Source organism: Silurus meridionalis, chromosome 6, assembly GCF_014805685.1.
Source record: "Silurus meridionalis isolate SWU-2019-XX chromosome 6, ASM1480568v1, whole genome shotgun sequence".
Taxonomy (NCBI): Eukaryota; Metazoa; Chordata; class Actinopteri; order Siluriformes; family Siluridae; genus Silurus; species Silurus meridionalis.
This window is the reverse complement of record NC_060889.1, coordinates 16815437-16832310: the sequence shown is the minus strand read 5'-3', so window position 1 is coordinate 16832310 and position 16874 is coordinate 16815437. Positions and strand designations below refer to the sequence as shown.

General features: G+C 37.8%; 1 protein-coding gene across 1 annotated transcript; it reads right to left on the bottom strand.

Moving 5' to 3' along the window:
- Positions 1-28: 28 nt before the first annotated feature.
- Positions 29-15101, bottom strand: tdrd7b (tudor domain containing 7 b). The gene is given in 19 exon segments (XM_046851237.1): positions 29-1155; positions 1857-2017; positions 2822-3360; positions 3543-3653; positions 3757-3891; positions 4492-4575; positions 5967-6101; positions 6192-6394; positions 6519-6630; positions 7194-7383; positions 7473-7548; positions 7551-7943; positions 7946-8033; positions 8344-8564; positions 9051-9133; positions 10342-10507; positions 11711-11855; positions 12483-12686; positions 15006-15101. Coding segments are annotated over 18 exon segments (3267 nt in total). The 5' UTR covers positions 15006-15101; the 3' UTR covers positions 29-934.
- Positions 15102-16874: the final 1773 nt, after the last annotated feature.

Below are 16874 nucleotides of genomic sequence, written 5' to 3'. Positions count from 1 at the left end.
TTTTCCACCACAAAGAAAACATCACATCTATGATCCTTCTTGAACTTTATTTATCAAACTCTTTCCATGTGGGATTAACCCCAGCTCGTGTGTTTTATTTTTGAACAGAAATGTTAGATCTTAATGTTCATAAAGAATTTACACTGCACGTTTTAGCTAAATAAAACTCGGCTATTAAGCCACACTAACACTATGGATGTAGCCTTAGGTTGCCAAATATACCATGACTATCACATTTTCTGCAGAAACCAGCTAATTTCATTCATTTTCTATTATTTTTTTTTTTTAAATAGGAAAAGGAAGTACTAAATAAGTGTTAACAAACTCCAAAGGCTTGTTTAGAACCTGTGGAGCTGTCGTCACATTTCAGGAAGAAATAAGTTGATTCCCCAGCTTTGCAATGAACTGTGGCACTTGGTCAACATTTTCAACATTCATAGATTCCGTGTAAAATTCTGTTGTGACTCTAGTTAACTGTGTAGAATCAACTGGTTTCTGAATGTCAGAATGGTGTTAAACCTGTCAGACTTCACATTATTCAAACCTAATCATCTTTTAATCTTCCCAAAAACATGCTGGTAGCTGGACTGATGATTAAAAATCTCACATAGGTGTAAATGAGTGTGTGACTGTGTGTGTGATCATCCTGTCCTGCGCCATCCGCACAGATCGAGTCCCATCCCACAATCCCACCATACCCCCGAAATTACTTTTCGCTTATTTGACAGCTTTGATGCATCTTCACAATGATTAAAGCTTAAAGGCAAAGATAGAGCTACAGGTAATTCAATGTAGTTTTTTTTTAATCATTCACCTTGCAGCTAGATTTGACGTAATTAAATAATTTTTCAGTGTACTAAACTCTAAAACAAGTGCATACTTTCAAGTCAAGCACAAGCAGCATTTTCAGATCGAACTCATGAATGCATGAATGTTACGCCGCCTTGGTGAGCTGATCTGTAAATTCAGCCATAAGGTCATGGACCCAGATGTCGCTGTCCTCCTGAGACGTGTCAACCAGGTAGACAGTGAGCTTGCGATCCCATGGCTGTTCCGCCTCCTGCACCGATTCCACCTGTGCCACCATCGGCTTTTTCTCCACATGGTTCCTGAATAAAATGGAAGCTTCTTCAGACCACTGCCTGGACTTCACTCCTACAGAAAGAGGAATGTAGATTATAGAAAGCATTAAAGGGTTGATTACATGCAACATGAATCATATTTCATTTCACCTTCAAAAATGAAGAGGACGAGCACAAAAACCACTTTTTAAAAAAAAAAAACATTTAAAAACATTTATTTAATATAAACCACGATTTCATTCTAGTAGTTATGGATGTGAACAAAATATCCTTACAATCAAAATCATCCACCAGATGGCGCTTTTTCCTTCACTGTTTAATCATTTCTCTTTTTTCTTGGTTTATGTTTGTTTTTTTTATAAACCATAAAAAATTGTAGTGACTGCAATTTTTTTACATTTTCATTAAAAAGAAGCAAAATAGTATTCTGCCCACCCCTCTTCCTCCCCTCCACTCTTACAGTTATAATTAATATTGACAAGCACAATTTCTTTTAATAATTAAAATTCTGAATGCATTTTTTTATTTTTTCCTCAACACAAGGTCAATTTTATTTTATTTCACAAAGTTTCTGTCTAGATTTTCTCACTTTAAATTGGCAATGACTGATGAATTTCCATTTATTTTCACCGACATCCAAAATGTTATCCGGTGTTAAACAAATAAAGAACACAAGAAACATTCCTCATACAAGAAAAGTAAATTATAGTGGTGTTTTTTTCACGGAAAAAAATCAGAAGCAGAGAAACGATTTCTGTAAGCGACCTGTTTTACCTGCCAGTTGAGCAGTGATGCCCTGGAAAGGGAGTTGCCTGAACTCCTGGATGAGGGGCCTCAGCACCGTGCAGCTAACCAGCTCATGCTTACCGTAGTCAAGCTCATAAACAGATACAAGGCCGTTGATCAGAACTCCTTTTACAAGCACTCGATGCCAACTGGAAAACAAAAAGGTCAGGGTTCCTTCATGTGAGATTAATGACAGACAAAAATATGAACAGTTGGACAATCAGATAAACTTAATTCATATGTATAAATAATTCAGGAAGCTCAAAATTGTGCATTGACTACTGTGCAATTAACATAATTTCTAATTCATTATTTTGTGAAAATATTATCAATAAATGACTAGAAAAAACAGGCAAAACCCCTTGCAAGAAAATTCAGATACAAATGATTGATTATTTTATTAAATAAACTAAAATTATATATAAAATTTGCTTTTTTTATCATATAATTTTCTGCACATGCTTCACTATTGGAACATCATGTACACTATATAGACAAAAGTATTGGGACACCTAACCTTTCCTGTCATATGTGGTTCTTCTCCAAACTGTTACCACAAAACTGGAAGCACACAATCATATATGGCAATGCCCCTGTGCACAAAGTGAGCTCCTTGAAGATCTGGTTTACATGCTTTAGAGAGGAAGATCTTGAGTGGCCTGCTATAGAGCTCTGATCTCATCCCTACTGAACACCTTTGGGATGAATTGGAACGCTGATTGTACCCCAGGCCTCGTCACCTACATCAGTACCTGCCTTTGCTAACAAAATCTAGTGGAACATCTTCCCAGAAGAGTTGAGGGAATTCTAAGAGCAAATTATGAGTAAACATGGAATGCGATGCTTAAAAGCACATTTCATACATCCCACTTATGACCAGGTGGCCGCAAACTTTTGGCAATATAGTGTATATCACTACCGAAACACTATGTATGACATTTCCAGCTACTTACTTGTTTTCCACTTTGGCTGCATACACCTGGTTTTTTTCCACTGTGAGTGGCCTCTCGTCTGTCTTGTTGTAATACAGAATCATCTCCTCCATTAAGACCACCAGTTTGTACATATCCTGCCATGGCTGGAGCACAAAATGGCCTGGGTGGCATGCAACTGACACATAGATGTCTATATTCTGCCCCACTTGAGGGAGTTGAAGCACAGGTGGCAAAGTCAGATTCCCAGTCGGGTTGCTACCGGAACCTAAATTGGGTGCCACCCTCTTACTTGGCTGTGGAACCTTGTCTGCTCTTTTGGTGCTTGGGCTGGAGGTGCCAGTAGAGGGCGTAGGGGTTGTAATCGGGGCTGTATCTGATAATGCAATTCGAGTAGGGTTCTTCAGAGACCCCTGGCTGCTCAAGAACACATCATCATGATGCTTCCAGAGATCGGAGTTGGCAAGCTGGCGGTTGAGGCTGTGGCTAGGGTCATGGAAGTTCTTATTAGTAAATAGGTATACATGGGCCAGGCGCTTGCTCTCCTCCAGTTTAACAATCTGTAGGAAATAATACGCTGATTCAAATAAAGGGTAATATAAAGACATTTCAAATGGAACGGAATCCCTAGTAGTACTAAGCAAGAACTAACAGAAGTAACAATATCTAAATAGACTTATCTTTAAAACGATTCCCCACAAGTAAAGCTTATAAATACATTTAGCTTTAATAAAGAACTGGCCTTCAAGCTGCAGTCACTGCAGTGGAGAGCTGTGTCTCTTAGCCACTGCACTGCATCTGGAGTCCAACAGCTCACACTGACAGGCAAATCTGCCAAACAGCACTTCACTGCCTGTGAAGACATAGACACTGATGACTATAAACAGGTGCATATAATAATTACATTGAGTCTGATTACTTTAAATATAGACAAACAAGAATAAAGGCATTCTGACCTGCGGCGGGATTGTGATAAGGTCGCGTAAGAAAGGGTGCGGGATTTCTCTCAGCTCAGTGACTTCAACGGATGCCTGAACCCCCATGTCCACAAACAGGATGTCCAACACCCGTCTACCATGCAGGTTAGTTATCTGCATATTAGAGAATTAAACTTAGATTGATTTTGATCTAGTGTAATGTAATAACACTAGACAGTCATTTTCCAAAAATGTTTTAACCTAATTTTTCTCCCAGTTTGCTAATTTGCTAATTCTAACAAATTAGCTATCTTGCCAGTATAACATGACACATGCCAAACCGGGTGGGTGAGGGACGGCACATGCTCCTTCTCTTTAGAACAACATTCTTACTATTTGCCACAGAGCAGCTGAACACATGTTAAGGAAAACACTGACTGCCAATCTTCCACATAAATAAAATCAAGGAAGCCTAAAATTGGATAAAAGTAACTGATTGAGAATGGAGAGAGTGATGCCATCCGTCCCACCCAGCCAAAGGTCTCAGAGCTATAGACAGCTGTGGGGTTGTCAGGATTGGAACTCAAAATCATCTAATAAATCTGACTGATTGGAGTGTAATACACATGAGATTACATATGTACCTAAACCCAGACTCATCTGGTTCAGTAACTTTCTTTTGTCTTGTACTTTTATTCATCTTTTGTGAATGAGACTTTTTAAGTCTTGTACAAACAGTGATATTCCCAAATGACCAAACCTGTTCTCTCTTACCTCAACTCGAGACCATTTGCCTTTGTATCGAGCCAGACAGCTTTTTCCACAGAAAGGTCTAGACACAAGTGACTCTGATGTGACCTTGTGGACAAGAAATAATGCAAGTGTTGAAATTTTACTCAGAGATTTGGGGAATAAGATCTAAATTATTCCTTAATTGCTGCATGAACACTTAGTAAATCCTATATAATTGAATGTTTCGGTGTATTCAATTCAATGTACAATATTTATTTTAGTTTAAATTGTGTTACGTATAATTATGAAGGTCTAATTTTAAGTGCATCATACAGTCCATGTCAGGGTCTGAGCATATGGAGCTTATGGTTTCTAATCTGATTATGTTCTTAGTTCACACACCTCTTAAAAAAAACATTCTAAGAGCAACAAAAAAATGACACATTTTTGTTCGTTTTTATTTAATAAACTGTTTTTAAATGTTAAAGTAATTAATTTATGTAATATTTGCAAGAACTGTAACCATAGTATTGTCTAATAACTAATGAGTATCAATTAACCTATAATAAATATAGTAGAGTGTCTGTTTTATTTTTTTATATATGTATTGTAATGTCTTTTTTTCTTTTAAGTAAGTCTTTTCACTGGCACAGAATGTTCAGGCTTTAATGTACTTAATGCCCATTACTGTATTCATGTATACATATTTTAAACCTCAGATGCAAATGTCTAGCAGAGACCAGAAGTAACAAATACTTTGTTACTGTACTTAAGTAGATTTTTCTGGTATCAGTACTTCACTATTTATTTTTCAAACAACTTTTTATTTTCATTAAATTTTTACACAAATATCTGTACTTTCTACTTCTTTTATTTTAAAAACAGACTCGTTACTTTAGTTTTAATGTATTTGGTGACATGATCAATATTTTTTATTCTCATTGCACCGTTTTCAGCCCATTAACCTGTTTCCTGTGATTGTGCGGCTTTTACAATCTGCCACTGGTGTATCATTTCTGGCTCTCACACACCACAGCTGTAGACTAGTTTACAACGCTAACAATAAGCATGGCAGAAATCAACAAGAAGTCTGTGGTTAATGTGGATGAGACAGAGGGAATCAGAGATGTAAACATGACTGAGAACAGAGACATTTCTGATCACCTGATCATCATCATCTTTTCTCTACTTGTGTTCTATATGGTGGCTGTTCAGCTTGAATACATTCATAAGGTAACAAAATGCTTATATATATATATATATATATATATATATATATATATATATATATATATATATATATAGGTTCAGTTACCAGCGTGAAACTAAAACAGGTAGTAGTAATGGCTAATTCTTACTTAAGTGCATGTCAGAGCCCAAAATTCTTTACTTTGACTTGAGTAAAAAAGTGTAGTCAGTACATCAACTTTTACCAGAGTCTTTAAAACATGAGTATCTATACTTCTACTTGAGTGAAGGATGTGTGTACTTTTACACACCCGCTATTGCCTTTGTACCTGGTTGTGGAAATAGCTCTCTGTCTTCTCAAGGATTTCGCTTAGTTTGGTCAAACCACGAGAGGGCAGCTGGCAGTAGAACGTCCCGTCTGAACACACACTGGTCACACTCACATTCATGTAAGCACTGTTTAGCTATTAGACAAAAAAAATTCAAAGCAATGTTAAAACCGGGCACATTGAGATACCTCACATAGGTCTAATTAGTGTGGTTATGCTGAGTACCTGCAGAGGACTCTCTAAAGTCTTTTCTCGCAGGGATTCCAGGCAGGAAGAATTGATATTAATGTCATCTTCCTGTGACGTGTCATATAACACCATCACAGGAATGTCTTCTCGCTCTAGGATCTCAGCCAGCAGGATTTTACCACTTGCCATGGAATCAAATCGTTTTAACACTGCTGGCTCCAGAGCAAAGGCTTCAAGGCCTAACACATACAGTGACAGGCATCAAAACTACATGCATTCCCATAGAAATATAAATAATCTTCTAGTTTATATAAATCCATATAAGTATATAAATCAATAGCCAAAACCATATTTAAAACTCACCAGCCAATTTACATTTGGTAGCTTGGAATGGCAGTTTGAAAAATTTCTCATGCAACTCCAGCAGCTTGCTTTTACTAATAACATCATAAACGCCATGATCCACATAATAAACCTAATAAAAAAAAATCAGCAGTGGTTAATGTATAAACCTATTTTATTATCATAACACTGCACAAGGTGTCAACTAATACACATAAAAGAACAATGTGTATCGCACAAATTTGGTAAAACCAGTAAACCTACACTATATGGCCAAAGGTATGTGGACACCTGGCCATTACACCCATTTGTGGTTTTGTAATAGAGTTGAACACACACACACAGTAGTATAGAACGTCTTTGTATGTGCTACATTTCACTTTCCTGGAAGAAATGAGTCTTAGTATGTGCCAAAAGAATTTATCAAAGGTCTACCATGTAAAATAACTAAATGCTTCCAGGTGAGCTAGAACACTGACAAAACTTCAGTCCTTCCCATTCAACATCAGTGTCTGACCTCAATACATCCCTACATCATGCTACAAAGCCTTCCGAAAAGAGTGCTGTATAGTATAATGGTAAAAAGGAGGGCAGGGGGCCTAGTGGCAAAATCTATTACAAGTACATATGAGTATGATTTTAGGTGACCACAAAAATTTGGCTATATACTTAATAAACATTTCCCACTGGACGCACCTTGACTTTATCAGTCTTGACCTCACACACTTGTGCCCGGAGGATCTCGTCCTCTTCTTCAGCTATGACTGCAGATAATTGGCCTGATGAAACTGAGATCAGTGGTTTCCGGGTGTTATCTTGTTGGTAGAATTCCTTCATGTCATCCTCCAGCTTTTCCTGGGCTTTGGAATAATCCTCACCGATGTATCTAAAGCCAAACATAACCAAATCCAGTGTTTTTTTTCTTCTTTTATATTCTGTTACTAATTATGTAAATACACATGATCGTCCTTTTACCTGAGAACTACACTGTTAGTACTGCATGCCTCCACCACCAGTACTGATGGGTACTCCTCCCTGGGAATTAAGAGAGAGGCACAGATTGAGAACTGAGACGCCTCCCAGCTTCTTCTCTTGCCTTCAGGTCTGCTGAGTCTGTCTGATTGCAGTTCTCATCCTGTAATAACTTCACGTACAAAATTGCCCTTTTGGGGTTGTCTGGCACGGGATAGTCAATGGTACATATATCTGAGAGCAGGGGCAAGTTGTCAAGCACATACTCAGGCAAGTTGGTCTTGTAAGTATCCTGGTAGAGTTTGGGGAGGGCATGAGCCCATAAGCCACTGCTGTACTTAAGAAGCAGCTCTGCTAGGTTTTGTTTGATGTCTTTGGGTACAGCCTTGGGGGATGCCAGTGGGCTTGATGTGTTTGGTTTTCTGGACACTCTCTGGGGCTTTGGAGGTGATGGAAACTGCTTGGCATGAGTCATTTAAGGCTATATGTGTTTGTGCTTAGGCTAGCATTCTTGGCAGGGTACAACAGTAGCTCCTGAGATTTGCTACTGCATGATTTCTCAACCTGAATGTGGGAGAAAAAGCCCTTAAATACATATACCATATAATATGCATGGTTAAGCTACTATCAATTAATAAAATATCATTATAAAATATATCAAATATCATTATATATCAATATATATCAAATATCATTATATATCAAAATATATCAAATATCATTAATGAAAAGCCTCTTACAATAGCTGCCTTTATGCATTACAGCAAATAGTTAAATCGTCAGAGAAACGTTGACTAGATATAAAATCCATTTTGGTGGATTTCTCTTTATAAATAATCAAGTCTAGATTTGGTCAAACTTCAGCTGAACTCACTGTGCAAATATGGGGCCACTGTTCCAGATCTTTTAAGGCTTCACTGGGCAGCTCTTGCTTGTATAGGTCTTGGTATAATTGTGGAAGTTTAGACACCCAGAAGCCATTGCTGTGCTTGCTTAGAACCTCTTTGAGGCGGCACTGGACCAGTTTGGGATTGTAGAGATTTGGTTGTGTCCGGGTTTTTGATGGAGGGATGCTTTCATTAAGGTTTGAAGGAGCTGAGAAAATGTTTAAAGAGGTCAGTATTGAAACACATTGTGCATTTACAAGCACCTTCCTAGCATTAAACAGAGTAGATGGTTTTCTAGCAAAGAATTCAAATCAGAATAAAGATCCTTAAGCAAATATAAACTTATTCCAATCCTGCAGTAAAATGATCATAACAGGCACATAACCAACTATTAACATAAGCTTGTCTGGGTGCCCTGTCTTATGACCTGCTCTATAATAACAGGAGGTGAGCCTGTCTGTAACTGAAGATCACTGTATTCATGCAGTAATGAGGACACAGTTTACAATGTTTTCCTTTGACAGGACCTGAAATGATGAAAGCTCAACCTCCTACAGCATGCTATAAAGGCACTTGCTGGAGATTGGGGCTTGTCTTACATGTTCTGCAAAGTTACAATGATTTGTTTAATAAGCATCAGTCCCAGTTTCCAGCCTTTCTGAACTAAATAAAAGAAAAGAAGAAGAAGACTTACCGTGGCTCTGTTGAGGGTTCCTAGACAGGTGGGTGTGCACTTCCTTTTGGAATCTGGATGGCAGTGTCATCCTTTTATCCGATCTGGAAAAGTGTAAAGGTGTGAATCTGAAGTGGAGACTCATGGTGTTTTGCATGATGCTCTATGAAATTCATTTAATGACAAGTAGATGTAAATGAACCAACACACTGTTGTGCTGTTATTTCTTTAATGGCATTTTATGCCCCAGTATTCCAAACTAACAATGCTTTAAAAATTAAAATATTCACTATATCCAGTTCATAAGAGCTGTCTTTAAAAATGATCCCTGCATTTTTAGTCCCATAACCCTAATTGGACTTCAGAACTAACTTTTGCAATCCAGTTACAAACCAAACACACATCAGGTAAAAAAAATAATATAGTTGTGTCTCATTTAATAACCTTTAAACAGAGTTCTGAGTAGAGGCTGTAACTAGTTGAAAACTCATGATATAAAAACTCATAAAAAATCTGAAATAATTTACCTTAAATTAACTGCTGCACATCGAATGATTATTAAGTTGGATTGCTGTTTACCTGAATGATATGTGCAGTATAGTTGTTTTTATATTATTTGGCTCAGGTAAAAAAGGCTTTTGTGCAGATATTATGCTTGTTCCATTTAATTCTAGGTGTCATATGAACTACGCTTTGACCGAAATCTTACCAAAACAAAAGAAACTGCTGATTCATTGCCGACTCATTTAGAATTGCTAATCTGGGATGGCAAGAGGATTAGTGACCCCCGGCCCAGCCGTTTAGCTATGCAACCCCAGCTCTCTGCTTTGCATTGTGTGTATGCCATAGCTAGAGCTACAGAAAACAGCTGAATGGGTGAAGTCAGTTGTTTACTGTGAAAAGCTCTGCCTGTTGGCAGGAATCATTATACATAAACATGGACACACACACACACACACACACACACACACACACAAACATTTTGCTGCTGAATACACACCACACTAAGTGAACATTCAACTGACCTCCACTCCTTATTTCTTATTCAAGTCACAGCGATAGAAGACCAAAAAACAGAACTCAAAATAGAAAAAAGGAAAGAGGAAATGTTTTTTCCCATCAACTAGAATATGTGTCCCTGGACAGCTCTTTCACACTGTATTCTTTGTCCTTTTGCAGTGCTTTTATACATACATATATACAATGGTATTATTGCAAATCTAATAACAATCTACCCATCAGTGCCCTTCCAAATATGGTCCTCTTTCTGCTACCCAATCTAATAATTTATATTTTATATATATATTCATACCTGTCAGATGTCAGACTACCCTTTCTGTTGGGCGTATCTGGTGGAGTGTTGTGTACTTTACTGCCTCTCCCATCAGGTTGGGTCTCCCTCATGCTCGGTGTGCGACCACTGACTCGACCGTGACGACCGCGGTATTCAGGTTGCCTAAGAGACGTCCTGGGTTTGGCTATGAAAAACCAGAAATTCTATTACACACAAGAAAAATATATGGTGGACTAATCGATATGTAGAAAAATGTGGTTTTGTTCATGTACATTGCTGGCAAAAGTATAAAAATGCATTTAGTAATTCTGTGTAAATAAAAAAACAAGACATTATGATCTCCAAAGTGCACATAGTCAAACAAAGGAATGCAATGTCATCATACCTTTACACCAATTCCTGATCATACACTTTAACAAATCTCAGCCCTGAATCATAACCTCCTGCTTACATTCACTATAGCATTCATACCTCTGTGCGCGACTGAAAGACGATAGCATTGCAGAGACTAGAGCATTCAGATGGAGAGTGCAGCAATCATTTCAATGATTCCTTTTCCACAGCTAGCTTCAAAGATATATAGTCATGTACTGTCGCCCAGACTGCTCTAATGCTAAACGCTCAGCAGGTTGGAAGCTTCGGCAAAGAGGAGAGGAGAGGAGAGGAGAGGAGAGGAGAGGAGAGGAGAGGAGAGGAGGAGAGGAGAAGAAAGAGCATTCAGAAAAATAGGAGAAGGACAAAAGATAAACAACAGGCGAAAAAGCAAAAGCACAGCCAGTGGTGTGTGTCTTCATTCAGCTCCTTCTCCTATTTCTCTCTCTCTCTCTCTCTCTCTCTCTCTCTCTCTCTCTCTTTTCTCGCAATCTCTGCCACTGCATCTGTGATGTGTGCGAAAATACGACTGCTGTGTTTCTGCTGAATCATCCTACGGCTCCACTGCTTCACTGAGCTACTGATCCGGGATCAGTCTTAGCGCTGAACACAAGGAAGTTAGCAGCGTAGTGTATATGCTGCTGACTGTCCTCATAGTGAGCTTTATTCTTAGCATCCTTACATGCTCAGAGGAGTTTAACTAGGACACGGCCATCTTAAAACCTCACCATTCCAAAACTGGGGTGTATGAGAGACATCTGAGAAGAAGCAATCCACATCCATTCTCCACATTCAAACTTTTATCAGTAAAATCTTTCAAGTTGTATAATGCAATTACCACAAATACCTGCACTAAGAATGAGTCGGCACTGTGCATCTTCACTGTCTACTCGTGCAAGACAGAACAAATGCTCAAAATGAATGTAGCGCAATATATTGATTAACAAGTTTGGTTTTTCCGCCGATATTTAGAACTGAATCTCAAGATTATAAGGTATATGCGATGTAGTACTACCGTTTAACACCAAAGGAGAAGTAGGTTTGACTCTCATCTGGCAGTTGACCATCTGAGGACGGCCAGTCTTCTTAGCTGCATGCTGTCTAGCCACTAGCTTTGTGATGTTTTCTTTTTCATTCCCCATAGTGGCATAACACATCACCTAAAAATGAGAAAAGGACAAAAGAAAAGACTGCTGATGCCAGTTGTCTCTGGAACCTGATGTGGTTTTTTATTATTTTTTTAAATCTCAACTCAAGTCTGAAACTCAAGTCTGTTAAGAAACTAACATGAGGCCTATGAGATTTGTATAACAGCCCAAATACTGCTATAAGTATGGTGCACCTAGATCATCTAGAACATTTGCTTGCAAATCTAATTTAATCTAATCTTATCTAATCTAAACTAAGCTAATCTAATACTCTAGTACTTACAGGCTCCCAAAACAAACTCTATTGAACATTTCCCATCATATTCATAGCCTACACAATGAAAAATACATATGCTGCACATGAGGAGTGTTTGTGTAGTGTGTGTGTGTCTCAGCTTTGAGACCTTAATGTAAAACCCCTGCTGTCTTTTTTACATAACCACAATATGTCTGCCTGAAATGTATGTTCTACGCTGCAGATTCATTCATCATTTTAAATATATTATGAATTAATTTACAATAATGACACTGTAAAATATCACACCATAGTCTACATATAGAAAATAACCAACACCTCCAAATGAATAATTTATCTATATATGATAGGAAACGGGAATTCTCACAGCAAATACAGCTCACCTCCCCCGAGCGATTCCTGTCCAGCTGCACCACTGAGGGCATACTGTGCAGCAGGGCATCCACTGTGGTATGTCCCAGCTGTTTGTGTGGTATGGTTTCACCTGTCAATTCTTTATATTCGTTCTGCAGACGAGGCAAGGAGATTGCAGACCTGGACTGTAGAACAGTCCGCAGCATTTTCTTCACCGCTTCCTCATCCACCATCTTAGAAACACACAATATCTGCTGTTTGATGTGAAAATTAACTGAAGCTATATATGATTCTCTGCACTGTGCTGCGTCCACATGACTGGCTGATTGGATAACTGCATAAATGAGCAGGTGTACCTGTGTTTATAAGAAAGAGACTTTTGGGAAAACTGAAGATTGGGATTTAATAGTAAGAATCTCATTTATATCCTTTAAAACAAATTATAAGCATTATATTTTATACAGTAAATAAAATGTGTGAATTAAAAAAAAATTATTATAGTGATCAAAGTTGTACACTACTATAAATTAAGTTGTTTTATTTATTATCGCATTCCAAGCCTGTTTGACTGATCACTTGAACTGAATAGGTTTTACACCAAACCTACAGTGTGTCCAGAACGTATTCACAGCACTTCACTTTATCCACATTTTGTTATGTTACAGCCTTAATGGATTCCATAATGGATTAAATCCATAATTTTTTCTCAAAATTGTACAAACTTGAACGAAGTGTGTTTAAAATCTTTGCAAATGTATTACAAATAAAAAACGAGAAAAAAAATTATGTACATAAGTATTCACAGCCTTTGCCATGACACTCAAAATTGAGCTCAGGTGCATCCTGTTTCCACTGATCACCTTTCAGATGTTTCTACAACTTGATTGAGGTCCAATTTCAGTTGATTGGACATGATATGGAAAGGGACACACCTGTCTATATAAGATCCCACAGCTAGCAGTGCATGTCAGAGCGCAAACCAAGCCAAGATAACAAAGAAGTGGCTATGGGACGACTCTGTGAATGTCCTTGAATGGCCCAGCCAGAGCCCAGACTTAAACCGATTGAACATCTCTGGAGGGATCTGAACAGGGCTGTGCACTGACGCTCCCCATCCAACCTGAAGTAGCTTGAAAGGTTCTGCAAAGAAGAATGGGAGAAACTGCCCAAAAATCCTTGAGGCTGTAATTGGTACCAAAGGTGCTTCAACAAAGTACTGAGCAAAGGCTGTAAATACTTCTGATTTTTCATTTTTTTTTTTATATTTGCAACGATTTCAAACACACTTCTTTCACATTGTCATGATGGGGTATTGTTTGTAGAATTTTGGAAAAGAATGAATTTTTAAGGCTATAACATACTGTATGTTATATATTGTAATATGTAGAATATGTAGAAAGACTGAAGCGCTGTGAATACTTTCCGGATGCACTGTAACTAAAAAAACAACAGCAACTTAGACTTCTATCAGTGAAAAGCTCAGGAATAAAAAGTTCTATTGTTTTAAACAAATGGACAGATGGAGTTTCGTAGACACCCAGACGAAGATGGGTTCACTTTTGAGTCTGGTTCCTCTCAAGGTTTCTTTCTCTTACAATCTCAGGAAGTTTTCCCTTGCCAATATCACCACTGGCTTTCTTAATAGGGATGCACTTATTTGGGTGAAACCTACAAGCAATAAACGTATAGGCGTTTTATAACCTACGTATTGCTTTATCCTGCTGCTTTGAGACACTGTCCATTGTTAAAAGGAATTCAATTGAATTGTGCGCAAAATGAAACTGTTCCCGATGAGATCTGTTCTCCATCTTCTCTCCTCGTGATACTTTTTTGTATATAAGTTGAATGAATTAGACTAGGAATTAAGAAAAGGCATCTAAAATATTGAATACAGACTAAAATATCAATGAAAAAGTCTTTCTGGTTTTGATCAAAGGTTAAAGCAGTCTAGTGAAGTGTACAGATAAACACTCATTGGTATAGTTTATGTGTTGAAATGTACATTTGTTGCTTGCAGTGTAGAAGCCTTACAGTGAAAGTGAAACTGCCTCTGGAGGAGTATAAGCAGTATGAGCTCTGGGGCAAAGTAATGACAGACACACCCTGGATAATGTCGAGAAACGTTTACACAGCTCTATTGTTCACATCATACTATGTCCACATTTATGCTGAAATGAAACTGGGTTACACTGAAGGCTTGATCACTTTCTATTTCATTCATCTGTACTTTCTTCTGATAACAATTGTGTAGAAGAGCATAGGAATGTGGCACTAAAAGAAGTAAACGTCACCTCTCTATCTCTCTCACACACACACACACACACACACACACAAAGAAAACAGCCATCATTTGAATTTACTGCCATGAAAAAGTTTCATCGTGGTAACTTAGTTATCCAATCCAGCCCTAAGCTTTGAACAGACCTTTCAAAATCTGTCCGTGATAAACCGAACTGCCGTCCACTTGCCTATTCTGGCACATATCCTGACACAAGTCCTAGAAGTTTTATAAGACAGAGTCGTGTGTGTGAAGGTGGTGTTAGAGAGCTTACCGTGCTGCCAGATGAGTGGGATAATAACCCGCTTCTGCTGTCAGAGCGCACCGCGGTCCAGCGCGCCGCTCCAGCCGACACCCGGCGATTAGTCAGTTCGCTCTGTCGCCTGTTAATTAAGCGTCAACGCGCATGCGTGTAAATACAAGCCTCAGTTGTCTCCTTTTTTATTTATTTACAAGTATTTAATAATACTTTCACTTGAAATATAAGTATGCTCATATTCAAACAAAGATACCAATATTGATACATTTACAAAAGGTAAAAAACACTACAAGTTGTTTCTCTGAAACTTCTTCAGTACCACTCATATTACATCACTTCATTACCAGAAACTGTTTACATGCTGTTTTTGCACATCTTTCCTGGATTGCTGCTATTTGCTCTTTTGCACAACATTTTATTTGCATTTTTGCTACTGTTCCATTTGTCTCTTTACTACAGGTTTACTGGCGGAGCTATTTTGTGTTCTGTGTTGTCTTGCACTGTCTTGTGTTGTTTTTGCACTGTTTGCACCAGGTTGCACACATGCACTTTATGAGGCGAGGACACTAGTCCTTAGCCCTGTGTTTATTGTTTCTGTGATTGTTGTTGAATGTAGCATCAGAGTTCTAGAGGAACGTTATTTCATTTCACTGTGTACTGCGTCAGCTATATATGGTTGAAATGACAATAAAGGCTTCTTAAATCTTGACTTGACTTCTCTACAGAGAAGCTCCCATTCAGTACATCTCTTTCTTGGAATCTTATAGACCATAAATTATCCAGTGAAGCATTTAAGAACCATTGAAGAGCTGTTTGAATGGATCAGAGTGATATTCATTTACCATATACACCAACCAGGCATAACATAATGACCACCTGCCTAATATTGTGTTGGTGCTGATTCATTAACAGCATGAACTTCTTCAGCAATTTGAGCTACAGTAGTTTGTCTGTGGATCGGACCACATGAGCCAGCATTCACACACCACGTGCATCAATGATCCATTACCTGTTCAACCAATGTTTCTTCCTTGGACCACTTTTGATAGATACTGAGCACTGCAGACCAGAAACACCCCACAAGAGCTGCAGATTTGGAGATGTTCAGACCCAGTCGTCTAGACATCACAGCTTGGCCCTTGTTAAACTTGCTTAAATCCTTACACTTGTTTTCTCTACTCAATATTTCTTACATATATAAAACATAATTTTGGTCTGAATGGGTTTTTGTCTAACTCTCATAGATTAAATGGATGATAGATGAAATATTAATGTCTGCAAATGTTACATTAGAGAGGGTCTGTGGCTGTGCAACCTTCAAATGTGTAAAAAATTTCTGGCTAAAATATGAAGGGCTTATATTCAATGATCAACAGCTTTTATTTATATCTCTGTTTAGGAATTGTTGTACTGAGTGCTATTACTTTTCCTGGTGATCATTTTTTACATATGTATGATGCATTCAGTAATGAAAGATTGTTGCATGTTGCTCAGAAATGCACAGTTCTGCTATGAATCTCTTTGAAACAATGTTCATTTTTTATCACTAAACAAAAACATTAACATTATGTCTCAAATATGTCAATATTATATATTAATGAAAAAAGCTATTTTGCTCTTGTAAAATTGCATAATAACATCAGATGTTATTAATAATGAATTAAAGTATATTCCCTCTCTCTCTCTCACACACACATACACATACACACATATAGTTACTAACATTATCTTTAAGAGATCTTAAATAGTACACAAGAAGCAGTACAGATCCCTTTGTTTTATTTTACTTTATTATGCTTTTCTTTCTCTTTTTCTGTTTGTACTGTACGTCCATTCTTTCTTTACTATAGTCTCTCCTTTCTTTTTTTCATTGTTGTCTCTTGC